The sequence below is a fragment of the Eutrigla gurnardus genome, assembly GCF_963514095.1.
Source record: "Eutrigla gurnardus genome assembly, chromosome: 13".
NCBI classification, from domain to species: Eukaryota; Metazoa; Chordata; class Actinopteri; order Perciformes; family Triglidae; genus Eutrigla; species Eutrigla gurnardus.
The window spans coordinates 23484100-23501155 of record NC_139936.1 but is presented as its reverse complement, the minus strand read 5'-3'; the positions used below and the strand labels follow the sequence as shown (position 1 = coordinate 23501155).

Below are 17056 nucleotides of genomic sequence, written 5' to 3'. Positions count from 1 at the left end.
CAGCCCAAACGGGCTTTGGCCCGTTAGCCCGGTTGTACAAACGTCATCACGTCCTAATACTACACATGCATGGCATGATGTTGTTTTGAAGGAGCGCCGTCTCTGCATATATTTATATTAAACACTCGACCTGCATCAGCGAATGTGCGCACGAGCGGATCTGTGCGAGCAGGCAGCGCGAGGAAAGCGGATTTTGGACGGAGAAACACAGCGGCATTTTTCTTATAAATGCACCGGTCCGGTTCCGGTACCGGTCCGGTTCCGCTCACACCACGAGTCTAAAGAGTGCAACAGCTTGTCAAAATACAGTGTCAACTCCGTGTTTTCAAAGTAGAAAGCGACATCGTGGTGGTTTAACGAGGCGGAACGGCATCAGAACAACATCAAGCGTGTAAAGTACACGAAAAACGTAGCGGGAGCGCGTGGCGAGGATTGTTGTGGCCGCGCATCTTGCGGAGCAAGTCTACTGTGCTGCGCGGAGGCGCTCCTAATGTAAATGATTATTGATTTATGAATTAATTGATAGGTAGCTTATTTTTGGAGTATTGATTTATTTTTTTTGGCCTGGCGGCAGGTCTCCTTGGCCTGGCGACCCACCAGGCCTGTACAATGGTAGGGGAAACACTGCTTACCTCGAAGGAAATGTGTTTTCTCTGCTTTAAGTTGTATCCGCACGCAGCACCGTCCTTAGCCCCACGTGGCCGTCTAGAAACCGCTCACGAGTCACAGGGAGCGTGAAGGCACCCCGCCCCGCTTGCAGCCTTGCGTGTTGATTGGTTGTATTCCGTGTGCCAAACCAATCAGATGCTGTGACGGGCGAGGCAACTTGGCAAGGCTCATGAATTCCAAGTGGCAAGAGCGGAAGGCGCGTTCAGAACGAAACGGCTGCAAAATTGGTTGTGAAAATTATATGAACTTATCGGTGGGAATTTATGGAAAGTATGGCCGATACCGATATCCCTAAAATGTTAAATATCGGCCCGATATATCGGTGCGGCCGATAATCGGTCGGGCCCTAATGAAAGGCCACCCTGAAATGTGCATTTTTTTGCTTTATTGGGGGTCTGGGGACTCAGAACCAGTCAGTATCTGGTGTGACCACCATTTGCCTCATGCAGTGCAACACATCTTCCTCGCATAGAGTTTATCAGATTGTCAATTGTGGCCTGTGGAATGTTGGTGCACTCCTCTTCAATGGCTGTGCGAAGTTGCTGGATATTAGTGGGAACTGGTACACGCTGTCGTATACGCCGGTCAAGCACATCCCAAACATGCTCAATGGGTGACATGTCCGGTGAGTATGCTGGCCATGCAAGAACTGGGACATTTTCAGCTGTTGTTCATGTTCATGGATGTATGGCACAACAATGGGCCTCAGGATCTCATCACGGTATCTCTGTGCATTCAAAATGCCATCAATAAAATGCACCTGTGTTCTTCGTCCATAACAGATGCCTGCCCATACCATAACCCCACCACCACCATGGGCCACTCGATCCACAACATTGACATCAGCAAAGCGCTCACCCACACGACGCCACACACGCTGTCTGCCATCTGCCCTGAACAATGTAAACCGAGATTCATCCGTGAAGAGAACACCTCTCCAACGTGCCAGACGCCATCGAATGTGAGCATTTGCCCACTCAAGTCTGTTACGGCAGCGAGCTGGAGTCAGGTCAAGACCCCGATGAGGACGACGAGCATGCAGTTGAGCTTCCCTGAGACGGTTTCTGACAGTTTGTGCAGAAATTGTTTGGTTATGCAAACCAATTGTTTCAGCAGCTGTCTGAGTGGCTGGTCTCAGACGATCTTGGAGGTGAACCTGCTGGATGTGGAGGTCCTGGGCTGGTGTGGTTAAACGTGGTCTGCGGTTGTGAGGCCGGTTGGATGTACTGCCATATTCTCTGAAACGCCTTTGGAGACGGCTTATGGTGGAGAAATGAACATTCAATGCACGAGCAACAGATCTGGTTGTCTGCTGTCAGCATGCCAATTGCACGCTCCCTCAATGCTTGTGGCATCTGTGGCATTTTGCTGTGAGACAAAACTGCACATTTCAGAGTGGCCTTTTATTGTGGGCAGTATAAGGTACACCTGTGCACTAATCATGATGTCAGATCAGCATCTTGATGTGGCACACCTGTGAGGTGGGATGGATTATCTCAGCAAAGCAGAAGTGCTCACTATCACACATTTAGACAGATTTGTGAACAATGTTTGAGAGAAATGGTAATATTGTGTATCTGGAATGAATTTTAGATCTTTAAGTCCATCTCATAAAAAATGGGAGCAAAAACAAAAGTGTTGCGTTTATATTTTTGTTGAGTGTATATGACTTATACCAGTAGCTTCGGGTAGCTAGTGTTAGCTTATGTTTGCTGACGAATGACCAGGAGGGTATTTTTGTAGACTGTATTTCTATTATGTTCGGTTTCTCCTGTTTTCCACCTGTCTTCGTACATTCAGTGGAGTCATACACCTCTGAGACAATTTGCATTTCCAATAACTGCTAATGCATCTTTGTCTCAATTTGCACAGCCGAGAGCGGATCTGTCCGTGTGCACTCGGCTCTTTGGATTTAATTCATAGGCAGTCGCACCACCTCTAAAGTTGACTTTGTGATCAGTCTGCACTACCTTTTTAGAGTGTATTATTATTCTGTAATTGTCATTTGGTGCCACAGTGGCCACTGTTCAGCCAAAAGTTACATCGGCTCACTTTAAAAGTGTAGCACAAACTGGGTCAATGAACAGTTATCACAACAAGTAACTAACTGAATATAAATGTAAATGGTTTTCTGAAATGGATCTGAGGAAATAAATGAGCCTGCCTCTCAAAAAGCAGCACTGCCTTGGAAATAAACCTAAAAAAAAGAAGGGGAAAAAAGCCTTTGACTGCACCATTTGTTCATTTATCATTGCACAGACTTTGGTATAAGATGAGAAGAAGTATCAGAGCTGGACAGCCATACAATATTTGATCCAATATCCACATATAAGCCTGTTTGTGTTTGACTAATCATAATCAATATAAGTCAACTTTAAAGTAATAAAGACTGAAATAGTGGGTGAACAGAAGTGCATTGAGCTTGGGTCAGAGCAGCTTTTCAGACGAGGACATTCGCTCTCTGGAGAGGCAGAGGACGTAAAAGACTCAAGGAAGGTATTATCTAATGTCCAATTACACTCCCACGCCCCCCCCCCCCCCCCCCATCCCTTCCCCTGTGCTCTGTCTCTCTCTCCTCTCCATACCTTCCTGCCTCCCACCTTCCTTCCCTCTCCTTAGTATGAAGAGGACACAAGTGATAAACCAGGAGCAGAGAGCCGGTAGTTTACATGGCCCTGGAGCCCATTATGTTCCCCACAATAGGCTGGAGGCCTGGACGTGCTGTGAATAGGTAATGGCCTGGAGATCCTGGGCCCGGCCTGCTGCTCAATGAGCCCGAGACCGCCGAGCGGGAGACAGGCATTAGAGATACCTCGTCAGCCCAGAATGGAGCAGTCTGGCCACAGCCGGGGGGAGGGGAAGCAGGGGAGGATGGGAGAGTGGGAGTGAGTGTGAGGAGGGTGTCGTAAATGCCCCTTACATAAGGTAAGGCATTAATAACAACACAAAGGGAATATTCAGAGGGTCCTGCAAGGCAGGGATGTAGTTTATTGGCAGAAATATGGGCCTATAATGTACAATATACATAGAAATCAACACTAGCTTGAATTTGAAATGGTATGTAGTCTCGAAGCAGCTTTTATATCACACTATATGACTCTGCCGCTCACTTGTTCAAGCCCCGTCTTCCCAAGTTAGCCATCCACTACAGCAATCTGTACCTAATAACCGCAAGGTTTAGCCCATGATGAAGATCTGTCTTCATTGAGCTGGAAAAGCTGGAGCGTCGCTGAGCATTTTTCCTAACGGCGCAGTCCCTCATCTATGAAAGTGCCATAGAGCCCCTCAGACAATTAGGCAGGGAAAAGCTTTATGACCGTTAGACTCACTCAGTGAGCGGCACTCTCCCCGCCAGCACCGCCAGGAGCGCTGGCTCGTGCAGAAAGGTAATTACGGAGCCTCTCATAATGACACGGAGGAAGCTTGCGTCATAACACCCACAGCCTTTTATCATAGCGCTGTAATTAATTATCATCCTTTACTCTTTGATTCATTCCACTATTCATAACATATTCATACATTCAAGAGAAATTATCATTTCCTTCAGGAATTAATCAAAAGGAGGAAGAACTGGTCGTCTCTCGATGGATGATCAAAGGCGGTGTTTGCCTACCTCGCCGCGTGGCGGGCGAGCTCAGGGCGAGGCACTGTGGGGCAGAGAAACACGCCCGCGTCTCCGGTCAGATCATAGCGAGAGGCTTGACACGACCGGGTTCAGCTGCAGATGTTTCTGATCAACGGACACGACATCCCAAACGTGACTTCTGTTGAACATTAACCCCCGGGTCAAACCGCTGTCCGACAAGGCCGATGAGGAAAATGCAAATCTCACAAAAATCTCCTTTTTTCCCCCTGAACGTGTAAAGTGCAGCAGCCATTTTGAGATCTCTTCACTGGGTTTTCACAGAGTTGAAAAGCTGCTGTATAGTCATAATACCTCCCGTGCTCTCGCCGAAAAACAAGCAACAACAACAACATACATAAAAACATTGTCTTCCCCCCACATCATCACTTCCCAACCTCAGGGGAAGAAATGGCACAGTTAGACTCATAAACAGGTGTCCACCGGCCCCCAGTTTCGCAGCACTTTAATAGCTGTTTGATGTTTTTGATGTCTAGTCAGCTCGATCGTACCTTGCTGCTTGATAATGAGGGCCAATAATGATTCCTGAGCTTGAGGGGTTAATGGTATGTAACCGGCAGAGCTGCTAATTACACGTTACAAACTATTTATCAGAATCTCCATCTGCGCAAGCACCACAACTCTCATTGTGCACGCTAAATTACTCCACGGATTATCATTGTAAAGCAAGTTTCAGTAATTAGGGACCCATACTGCTGTTTTCTTTTTCTGAGAGCACCGAACGACATCAAGAGGAGAGGAGAAAAATAGAATGACTGGTTAATTTGGGCCTGATATTCAGATTGGTACAGGGCGGATGTGAGAGAGAGAAAAAAAATCAAGAAATCAGTCACTGTTCTTCTTTTTTTCCGCCTCACAAAGGTTTATCCTGAGGGGAGTTTACACTCTAAAGTGAGAGGGAGGTGTAAATTGTATTGTGAAGCTCACGTAGTCTTGGCGAGGAAGCGTTTTCTGTCGGTTCCAGCGGCTGGCGGGAAAGTTGTGTGAGCGGTGTGGTCCGACGGGCCCGTCTCTCTCCAGCGATCGCTTATCTGAGAAATAACTGTCACATCCCTCAGCCCCAAAGGTGTGCCTGAGACCACGGAGACATGTACCATCTCCTCTTGTTCTCCGTAAATTTTTATTAAAATTACCTTCATTATAAGACAGTGTTCATTATAAAACCAAAAACGCCGGTCTCCCAGGGCCCTGTGGATTAATAAGGACAGCGGTGTATTTTAAGCCGTAAACTCAGCTCCTCACTGTCCTTAATCTCCTTCCTACTTCACAAGGCCAAATTAACACCTCTCCTCAGCTCTGACGGGACCTCATTAGCAAACTTCCAGGGAAAGAAAGAGGAGAGCAGAACGAAAAAGAGGAGAAGAAGGAGGGAAGCGACCAATGACAGCCACCAGCTCTGGGATTAACCCTTTCTCCTCCTCCAGCTCCTCAGAAAAAAAATCTAGGTCGGCAACGTGTTTCTAATCAGTCGCCTGGTTAGTGATAATTAGAAGGCGAGATTGGACGGGAGAAGAGAGAGAAAGTGGGTGGGGAACATTGAAATGAAAAAGAAAAGAAAGAGAACCTGTCATGTCGCAAACACTTCAAAGGAGCCGACTTCTCCTTTAGAAGTGGCATGATGAGGGTCCAAATACCACGAGGCACTCCTCTGGGCCTCCGAACTGGGAGGGGAGGGGTGGGGGAGCAAGGACCCAGTTCTTTCTCACATGTGTGCGTCCTCACACACACACACACACACACACACACACACACACGCCAGGACTATCATTCACCACCTGTACAGTGCAGCTGCAGGGGAGCTTTAGTCTATCCCAAACCACACAGCCAAACAAGCACATCCAACCCCCCCCCAGCAGGTCCAGGTCCCACAGCTTACACTGAGGTCGTGCAGACTACCGCTGGGTAAAGTTCACAAGCCTCCGCAAGCTGTTTGACATTACCAATAAGGTCAAAGTGTATCAGAAAACACCAGAGGATTATATTATTATGGTGTGCCGAGTTGCTCGCTGCACCTCCAGATCAAAAAAAAAAAAAGCAGAGGCTTTTTCCACGGCGAGTCGGCTTACTTATCAATGTGCACAACGTAAGCTTGTGCAAGTTACACAAGAGAGACCAAGAGAAGCACCCAGACAAGCCTGCAGCTAACAAGGGAAAAATAAAAAAATAAATAAAAAATCATCGCTCATTATCAGCCATCTATTTTATCTACTATGAAACATCTCTAGACTCCCAGTTGTCAGACATCAATGGTGCTTAAATTAATCCTGTGGGTTCCTGTTTGCACAATAAAGACATGGCGGGGTGCTTCTGATAGTTGTGCGACTTTACAGTTCCAGTAATTGAATTAGCACACAAATCAACCACAGTAGTATTTGCCTGAGTGTAGTGTTGAAGAATGTGATAGCTCCTGCCAGGGAACACGGTTGCTCGGGCATAGTCAATTATAAAGCATTAAAAAGAATCTGCCAATAATCACTTCCAAGAGAACTGAACAATCCATGCTGAGTGTTCTCATGTTTACCGATGATAGGGCTTTCAGGTTAGCGTTGAGCGGTAGTTTAGAGGGGAGAGAGCGAGACTGAAAACATATTTGTGGTATCATTTCCATAAGCCTTTGCTTTGCGGACCATAACGCAGCTCACAAATGTGATTTATGACCTTGGTTTAATGGCATGGAGCAGAGTCTTGGTAGGTATCAGATGACTTTTTCAATATGGCGACGTCAGAGGGGGCACGGCGAATGCACCATCACAACAGGAAATGAGGGCTTGTCTCAGCCAAGAAAATATGAGATGCCAGATATCTGATCATCTAATGGCCGATAGATGCTACTTCACTTTGACAGAAAAGGCATCCGTCAATAAGCGCCAGATGAGCAGGAGCGGCGGATTCCTCGAACCACTCCTTCCACTGATCTGCTCTGGTCAGTGGACACACAATATCAGGCGCTGAGAGCATCTCTTTGCGTCGGAGAATTAAAATGCAGGAGCAGAAAACGGAGCTCAAGGAAGCCGTCGATGAAAGTGCTTACTTTCTACGTTTCAGTTCTGCAGAATCTGTAAATGTCTCACGTATCTGTAAGAGGCCGCGTGACTCACCTGGGCCTGGAAACTCTTGAGAACAGGTGCCACCATCTCCCGGACTTCCTGTGAAAAGACCAAAAACAGAAAAGTCAGTGTCAGCATTTTTCTACTTTGCAGATGCTCCACCTGTTTAGGAATGAGATTGGCCCCAGTGAGCCCCGTAAGAAAGAGGCCTGAAAAGCTTTAATGTTAATGGATTCTCTCCATAGCTCTTTTATACACTGCGTGCGCGTGTGTGCGTGTGTGTGTGTGTGTGTGTGTGTGTGTGTGTGTGTGTGTGTGTGTGTGTGTGTGTGTGTGTGAGTGAGTGAGTGAGTGAGTGAGTGAGTGAGGCATGTTGCTATGGGGTGTGGGTATTAGTGGTTAAACCTAAAGGGTTTGAGTGGGCATGTTTGAAAAGTGGGGCTTTCCAGGAGCTTGCGTTAGAGCTCAGAGATCCAGACTTGTGCGAGCTCCCACAGCCTCAGGTAAGGGGATTGTGCTGCCAGTGGTGACAGCCTGATCCTGTCTTAAACGCCCGTATTATACTGACAAGATTACAGCACCACACTACGTACGCAGGCTGAGATAGACAGGCCGTATAGCCACAGCAAATAGCCCCAGGGCTCATTTATAAAATATAGAAAATATTCTCTTTGACTTCAGCTTAGATGTTAATGGGCGATCATTTCAAAGAAGAGGATAAAAAAAAGGACACAAATCACATCTGTATCATTCATAGATTGAGCTCTTCATGTATTCTGATCAATCCACTTTAATTGCCATTTTGACGAACAAAAGTAAGGTGGATTGAGGTCTTGGCACATTTAAAATGTAAAGGGGGGGAAATCTAATAACGTATACATTTCACAGACTAAAGTACGGTAATACAGCATTACAACTACTGCAGTATAACGATTGCAGCTGTCAGGTACATAAAAGTGTTAAGGAAAAGAACATTAAAGGTTCAGTCGGTAACTTTTTTATTTCATATTAACTGTATTCTAGTACATGAGGAACATTATCTGTAAAACGATCTCTGCCTCCTCTTCTAATGACATTCACAAGATTCCAGCAGGCCTGAAGAGAAAACAACCAATCAGAGGAGTCGCTCAGCTGTCCATGGTGAACTCGGATCAAACTGTCAATCTAGGCAAATATTAGTATAATAATTCATATATAGAATTAATACAATATATCAACATCCTGCTCCTGCTTTGCCTATTTCCCACGCTTTTAAAAGGAGAACCTGCGTGACCCCGGCCGCCATGTTGGGAACAGTCGAGTGAAAACAAAGACCCCCGCCCGGCGGAGCAATCTGTCTGATGAACACGGACCACTATAAAACATCTGAGACCAGAAAAGGTGACACAGTTGCAGGATCTTGTTCATATTTGATCGTTGGACAGTTTGATCGGAGTTCACGAGCAGTGATGCTGCGTCAGATCCCGCTCTGATTGGTTGTTTTCCTTCATGCACGGTGGAATCCTGCAGAGGGATTATCCGTCTCCTGCACTGCTGTCAGGATATAGTGACAGATTCACTAAATATGACAACAAGTCGTTTTTTATAGAAGTGAACCTTTAACTTCGGTATAAACTCAGGGATGAAGAGGACAGAAGGAAAATGCTCACCATTCACATCTTCAGTTCAGTCTGCTATTTATATCGGACTATAAACTGTGTTTTTGGAATATTTTAATAAATATATTGCTGATATATCTTTTAAAGACACTTTAAACAAATGCAAACCAAGCCTTTAAAATTTAAATTTGTCTTCTCTTTGTACTCATTTTCTACTGGGCATTAGTCTTCAATGAAATGCTTTTTCTGAAGTGTGTTTGTAACAGTGACGTTGGGGGGCTGGTTGTCATTGACATTCATCAGCCTGTGTTTAGTCAGAGACACCTGTCCCTTTCACACCACAGATATTAGGAGAGCATGACTTTTTTCATGAACTGCCACTTTAACGTCGGAGTTGAAAGGAAGGAGTTGCTTACCTTTTGTAAATGAGGCCCCTGGCCTCTCCTCACACCCAGCCAGCGGCTGACATTACTGCAAGGCCGCAGCATTTAAATATTAACTGAGCTACTGGAGGAGGAAGAGCGGGGAGGCACAAACTCTTCTCAAGCAGCATGCGTTCTTAATATATACACTAATGCAGATTTTTACCAAAAAAAGAAATAATTCCCTGTAGAAAAAGGTGTTTGTGCGGGGGCTGGAGCAGCGACGGTGAGGTGAGGAAGATGATTTAAAAACGCCAGTTTAAAGGACAGAGAGGGGGATGCTGGACTCACCTCAGGGACATTTCTCTTGAACTCCCTGCTCAGCTCCACCAGGTGCTTGTGGGAATGCTCGCTCTCCTCCTGTCGTCCAGCCAGCTCAGACGCCACGGAGTTGAGCTCCCTCTGCAAAAACACACACAAAGGAGAGAGGAACGGTGAGATGAGGAGAGCGGCGAGGCACGGCACTTTAGGGAGTCTGCCAACGCTCATCCAGTAAAGCTTAGAGTGTACATAAATAAAAATACACTGCTGAATATTAACAATGTAATCCTTCATGATCTCACAGCAGTAATACTTACAGCTAGCCCTGGCCCATAAATAATTAAGCCAAAATAAATCCAATGCCTACAGTAGCAGAAGGCCTTTTAGATAATCAGTATTTGAAATAATCAATACGCTTGCAACAGCTATAGAGCGCCAGTGAGGGAGTGGGGCGAGAGGGAGGGGAGGGGATAGCGAGAGAGAGAGAGAGAGTCAGAGGGAGGGATCACGTGTAGAGACCCAATAACCTGACATACACCCTTGCAAACAAATAGAGCTTCCTCCTGAAATGAAGGGCTGTTTTTTAAGCTCGGCCAAGACCTGACTCAAACATACAAAGGCCTCGCTCGCTGTCGTAATTACCACAGGTCAGATCTATTCTCGGCCTCTTTCCAATCTCCCTCCCATCGCCTGCACCGATCCATATAATGATCCCGCACAGATTTCCAATACATGCCAGAAGCCCCTATAGCTTTAACCAAATTACCCTTTTGCTCCAACAACAGCCCTAATGGCTGCACCATTAATGTCCACGCACATCGGCTCCTTACATGTCGGCGTTACACCAAACAAGAGCTCCACCCCGGCAACATGTCTGATCCACTATTCAAAGCCGTCTGCCGAGCGAGCATTTCATCAGAACCTTGCATTCATGCTGGACTCAGCTGCACCACATGCCATCCGCAAATCCAATATTATCGATCCGTCATCCAATTCCCGGCTCTTTCAGCAAACAGGGGGTGGGGGTGGGGTGGGGGGAAAGGGAAACAGATTCAAACTCTCCTGTGCTGAGCAGCAGCACCGGAACGGACAACTGTACGTCCGCCTCCTCTTGGTTTTGACGGCGATTCTCAGTAATTGATGAGGCTCTGCTCTTGTAACTGCTGGGGTACAATATAAAAAGTGGAGTAGGGGATTCAATTACCACTGTGAATTTATATATGACGCCGGGAAATTAAATTGACTGTGTTTTAATTAATCCGCAGTCTTACTTAAAGGCAATTTAATAAATCATCACACGAGAGGGAAAAAAGAGAAAATGTGAGGGTGCGGTGGGCGCGTGGGACGGTGGCAGCGATGCTCGGCCGAGGAGGAGGCCGTTAATTGAAGGGCTGCTGGTTCAAGTCCCTGGATTGACGAGTCAGGGGGTGGTTACAGGAGGACTGAGTGCAGTCTGAGATGAGATGCAAGGCTATATGCTAAGCTACACTGTAACATTTGAAGTAGCCATGGTGTCTGTGAGTAGGGACGGAAGAGGATTTTATCGCAGATCACGATAAATCGTGGTGAATTTCTATTATCGGGATAATCCTGTATATTGTGAAAAAGTGTTCTAGCTGGCTATCATGATAGAGAAGTGAAAACGCCTTTAGAGTATTAAAGGTACAGGATACAATATTGATCCTTCATCTATGCAGGGCGATCTCATCTTTTTTAAGATTATTTGATTGTTTTGAACTAAAAACACCATTATATCATGACATATCAGTGATGTAATAAAACATTTGTTTTGTAAGAAAATGATTCCAGTAGGTTTTAGTGCCATTTTAAGAGATGTATGCACGGTTTGTTGATTATCGGGACGATATTGTGAATCGCAATTATGTTGGCAAAATAATGGTGACATGACATTTTCATATCGTCCCATATATGTGAGCAAGACCTGTATTACCTAAAAAAAGGTAAAAGTTGTGCTGCTGTGGACATTTAACTGTCCAAGTACTACATTTCTATTGACAATAGATTAACACTGGAGTTTTTATAAAACGTGACTCAACAGGAATAAAAAGATACTATTTTCAACCACAGGTCGATACAGATTTGGTCTTTACAGTGGACGTGCTATTGATTCAAAATAAATTGCAGTTTATGAAGACATTTTGGTGAATAGCCTTATTTAATTTCTGACTGACATTTTGCTGAGAAGACTTCTACTCTCCATACATGTTGTCACTAAATATGAATCCACAGCCAGCAAGCCATTAGCTTAGCTTAGCATAAAGCCGACCGAACAAACACATTTAGAGCTCACTGCCAAATACGTTGTACAGAGCGGCGGCCATTTTTATGTGTGAAGAGTGATTAATGTGGATTTAGAAAAGGGACTGATAATAAAAATGTGTAAAATCAACTGAGAAATATTTAAAGAAACTGTAAAGTGTTATAGCAGGTGGTAGAATGAGTGTTTAATATATTTAATTTTGATATTGCAAAGAACCTTTTGTCATTTACAATTCATCTGTTTACATTATGAACTGTCACTTCACAAAAACAAAATGTTAACATCATGAACAATTTTATATATAGTGGAGAAATGAGAGTTGTTGGTCTAATTACACTTAGCATGTTGTGGTATCTGTATTGATTCAAGGTAATGGAACGGGTATCAAAAGTTGGATATCGATAACAAGCTGTCTCCTTGCTGATTTAATTATTGGGTATGACCGGATTCTTCTTTTTCTCATGTTACTGTAAGTATTGGTTGTTATTGATCTAATGTTTATTTAGGCAAAATACGATTTTTTTTCTTCTCCCTGCTCATGATGTGTAAATAGAATTGTGTTATGATGATGAATAGAAAGAACCCAAATCTTAAGGATACAGTTGGTTAGTGGGGAACGTGTCACTGGAAAAGGCCATGGCTGTAAAGCATAAGGCGACAGGACTTTATAAATTCCTGTTAGTCCTTACAGTCCATCTGGGATGAGCCTTCCTGAAGATTAGAAAGTGGGTTTTCAGAAGCCAGCCAACCTCCACTAGATTCAAATGGCCCCAGACCAGCTAATCTTGCCAAGAGAAAATTCCTCTAGAAGTGACTTTGAGTGGATTTTATAAGTACTTAAGCTATAACAGTGTGGTGATTCTCCGTTGGCGTAGCACTGGGTTCGCTTTTTATTGCAGCTCAGCTGATGAGAATGGTGAATACTCATGCTGTATGCAAGCTAAAGACTGCTGCCATAATGGCATGGTTATTTTGAAAGCACCCCCACAGTTTGTAGGCCATTACGAGGGCAGGGAGCCTGGGCAGCAGCCCATCCAGTGAAACCTACTGTCTGTCTTTCTGCAAAGAAGTGAAGCAGAACAGGCTGTTTGCTACTTTGGTTGGCTTGCTCAGATTGATGATGGGAGGAACTCCACAGTGTGGTGTTTCTCAATGCTATCTTGGGAGACAAAAGATACTAAAGAAGATTTTTTCCTGTGCTTCCTAATCAGATGTGATCCATTTCAACCTACAACCAGGGCACCTTTGAGATCCCCGATAAAATTCACTTATCTCCCCTCCATTATGCTGAGCTTCACCCTTCGTGAAATCATTTGCATGAACATGTAGATGCTTCTGATGTCTTGGGCACTTAAAAGGGGAAAAGGCGAGTTCAACTCGAGGAGTTTCTCTGTAATCATATGACAGGTTTTAAAAGTGGACGATTGGGACCAAATTTTCAGTGTATGGCAGCCGGGTCAATACGGAGCTCCTGTCATTAAGCCTCTGCCAGTCAAACATCCAGCTATAATTGATGAGTTTCCCCTGGGGAGGGCGGTGCTGTCATTGGGGCTGGAGGGACAGGAACATGAACATGGAGCCAGTCCTGGCGTGCTCAAGTCAATGTGCGAGAGGAAAGCAATTGGTGACAAAAGCAAAAGACCAAGAAACTAGAAGCTTATTGGCTTTAACAGTTTAGACCTGCAGCCTTTGGGCTGTCGGTAAATGGACTCGAAGCTCAATGAACTGCTGAACACCAGGGAAAAAAGCAGCGAAGCCATGACTCCGTGTCCTTTAGCTTACAAATGTAGGCCCTGCCCCTCCGACACGGACCAAATATGGGTCCTGTCAGCATCTGTAGTGGAGCCCTCACATGATCTGACAGGCAACCATTTATACTGCATTAAGAGGTCTCAGGTTTATGCAAGTGCGTTGCAGCAAAGACTGCAGGGAGTGGTCCGTTCAGACGCTGTCGGGTGAGGGATAAACCGGGCAAGAAAAATGGAGGCCGGTGGTGGCAACAAATCTGTACAAAGACAAAGCACTGAGGATCACAACGTAAGCTAGTTGTCAAGTGTGTTATGTTTCATTTAAAAGGCAGCGGTGAAGTTTTGTCTACTGTAGGCAACGGCAGCAGACAGACAGCAGAAACGCTCACAACCAAAATCCAGCAGAGACAATCGCTCTTGCGGGATCAGAGGGAGATGTACGGCTACAATCTGTCCAAGTGCGAATGTTTTAGGTAAAATGTGGGGCTCACTAATGCATTGTGTTGGAGCAGATTTGACATTGATTCATTAAACCTAGCTCGTCTTGATTACATCTGTAGGGGTAAGCTATTTTTTTGCCTTTCACAAAGACAGCCCATGGTAGAAATGTTGACAACCGAGGGGAAAAATCTACCAAGGTACCGCAATGAGGTAGACTGAGTCAAAATCACTATTGTGTGCACTGGGCTTGGGCAGCACAAATTAAAGAGGAAAAAAATAGGGAGGAGGAGAAGAGAGGGGAAAATGCAGATGGGGTATTATTTTTCTTTTTGTATCCCATCTAATTGCAATCATAGGCAGATGTCTGAAAGTGTGACAGCATCAGCAGAATTGCTGCTGAGAGCACAGAATCTTTGTCTAAAAATAATCAGACATTCTGTGTGCTGCTGTTTGTTATAATGGTAATCGATGCTGGAGGCTTTGAATTCCATCAATTTATAGATCCACTCTGTTCTGCCTGGTGACTGTACTGCCTCACAACCCCCCACTGCAAACACACACACACACACACACACACACACACACGCACGCGAGGTCTCGCACAAAAGAGCGGACGGGCACACGTGCGTGCACAGAGACACATGTGCGCTGACATCCGCACACACACACACACACACACAAGGGGCTGCAGCAAGGCAGAGCGGGGACCAGTGTGTGATTAAGATAAGTGTAGTTTCCTTTCATGCATTCCTTGTCGCCTCCCATTCTCTGGGAGGCACAAGATTGTCCGGAGCTGCTTCAGATTAGCCTCGCATCTCAGACGCCACATTTGAGCGGAGGGACTGATCAATAAATCAAATCACCACAATCAATGGCCCCAATCACTGCAGTCTAGTCTGGCCTCAACATTATTACCCCGCCCCACCAGCCACCAAGGGAGGAGGTTTGGTGGTGGTGGGGGTTGGAGAGCACATTGGCGCCGGTCCATTTGCAAGATCCAAAATGAATTCTTATCTGGCCTCCTTGGGCTGAATATCAGCTGAGGGCAGAGCAGCAGTGCGTGTGTGTGTGTGTGTGTGTGTGTGTGTGTGTGTGTGTGTGTGTGTGTGTGTGTGGAGTTGTTGGACGGTCCAGACAGAGGGAGCTGGGAGGGGGAGGAGCCTCTAACCTCCGTGACCCGGCACCGGGAACGTGATCTGAGCATGCGGCCTCTGACAGGGAAGCACTGGGGGGCTGCTATCACCTGGCGTCTCCCTCCATCTGTTTACCGCCGACCGCTGCTCCTTCAATTCTCCTCTCTGTCAGCTTGGCTCGAGATGCTCACTCTACGCTGCCTTCACACCGCTGTTGGACCACATCGCACGTGGGTCAGACACTATCTGCATATCATCCCGAGAGTTAGTTTTAAGCTGCTGCCAGATGGGTGGAGTTCACCCTTTTACAATTCAGGAAAGGTAGGTTGTCAGGGATGTTGTCAATCGCGAAAAAAAACAAACACAGCCGCCCTCCACTGGGGCGAAAAAAGGATCCCGACGCAGTGGTCCCCAAGCTCTTTGACTCTTCACCCCACAAGCTACACTTCAACATTTTGGGAAATATGCTGATTTGCTTTTTTCTCTTTCTTTCCAAGAGTGAGAGTGATGCAACTCTCATGCCTGTCTCTTAAAAGTAAAGCTATGGCCATGAGACAGTCAGCTTATTTTAGCTTAAAGGCTGGGACACAGGCTAGCTGTTTACAGCCTTTCTGATAAACGAATGCCATATGCTGAGCTAACTGTCTTGTAGCAGTTGATTCATATCTAACAGATGAGTGGTATGAATTTTCTACTTTTAAGTCGAGCTGAAACAGCATTTCTAGAGAATCCATCTTCCGTATGGTGACGTAGTGAAACAGGACACGGCGTTGGAAGGAATTTGATTTGATCGTTAAAAAGATTAGCTCACAACCTATTCTAGAGTTGCAGATTGATTGATTGATGGGTGTTATTGGCTGGTACAGCTGATGTAAGCACACATCAAATTTAGTTTTTCAGGAAGAAATAAATTGGATTTGGATATAAAATATCAAGTAATTTATTTTTGTTGTCTTTTTTTCAGCATATTGTTAAATAGGTGCACAATATGACCAGGAATGTGATCTGAAAGGGTTAAAGGGTCGTTTATCTATATTTCCAATGAGAATGAATTAACACAAAAAACATATTTCCCAAATGGTCAAACATTCCCTTAATTATAGAGTAACTGCACACTGAAACATGTTATTAAGCTACAAATTATTATAATCAGAATGTAGCCCCGCCCCTAAGCATACCCTGCTATTTGACTCTAAATGGACCATCATGTACTCAATGACATCATGCTGTATTGAATAAAACTAGAGATTGCAAATAAACGCATGTTTACAATGTTAACTGAGATCAAGTTAGAAGAAGAGACATTTTCTCATAGACTTCAATCAGACTTCCCTTTGCAACCAGAAGACTCGCCCCCTGATGGCCAGCAGAGAGAATGCAAGTTTAAGGCACTTCAACATTGGCTTCACTTTTCAAAACAGGACGTTGCCATCGGGTGTAGGAGCACTTTAAGCAGTCAACATTGTCAGTGGTTAAAAGAAATAAATAGGATATTGAATAGCAAATGTTTTTCTCAGCTTCCCTATCCTGATCGTCCTCCCATGATTGATCTCATGACCCCTCGTGAGGTGCTGAACCCCGGGTTCGGAGTCCCTCCTCCCTCCTCCGGATTACTGGCACATTCTGCAGCCGTCCACTCTGCAGCAGCAACACTGACGGAACAGTGCAGAAACATGTAGGTAGCGTATAGACTTTCCGACGAGCCAAATCACATTTAATTTTGACACCTCTCTAAACTCTGGACTGGTAAGTCTGATAAATCATCCAAAATAATTAATCCCCAGTCAGTCAGGCTGTCTTCAAACCGCATGCT

General features: G+C 45.2%; 2 protein-coding genes across 3 annotated transcripts in view; one reads left to right on the top strand and one right to left on the bottom strand.

Moving 5' to 3' along the window:
- Nucleotides 1–17056, top strand: part of myl2b (myosin, light chain 2b, regulatory, cardiac, slow) — an 80448-nt gene that overhangs the window by 24983 nt on the left and 38409 nt on the right. The gene's annotated exons all lie outside the window — the stretch shown is intronic.
- cux2b (cut-like homeobox 2b) overlaps nucleotides 1–17056 on the bottom strand; it is a 91674-nt gene that overhangs the window by 45301 nt on the left and 29317 nt on the right. For both annotated transcript variants that reach the window (XM_084024672.1, XM_084024673.1), the window contains exons 2-3: nucleotides 9671–9781; nucleotides 7411–7458 (exon numbers count right to left, since the gene is read on the bottom strand). In XM_084024672.1, coding sequence (XP_083880798.1) covers nucleotides 7411–7458; nucleotides 9671–9781 — 159 coding nt within the window. The remainder of the gene's footprint in view (nucleotides 1–7410; nucleotides 7459–9670; nucleotides 9782–17056) is intronic.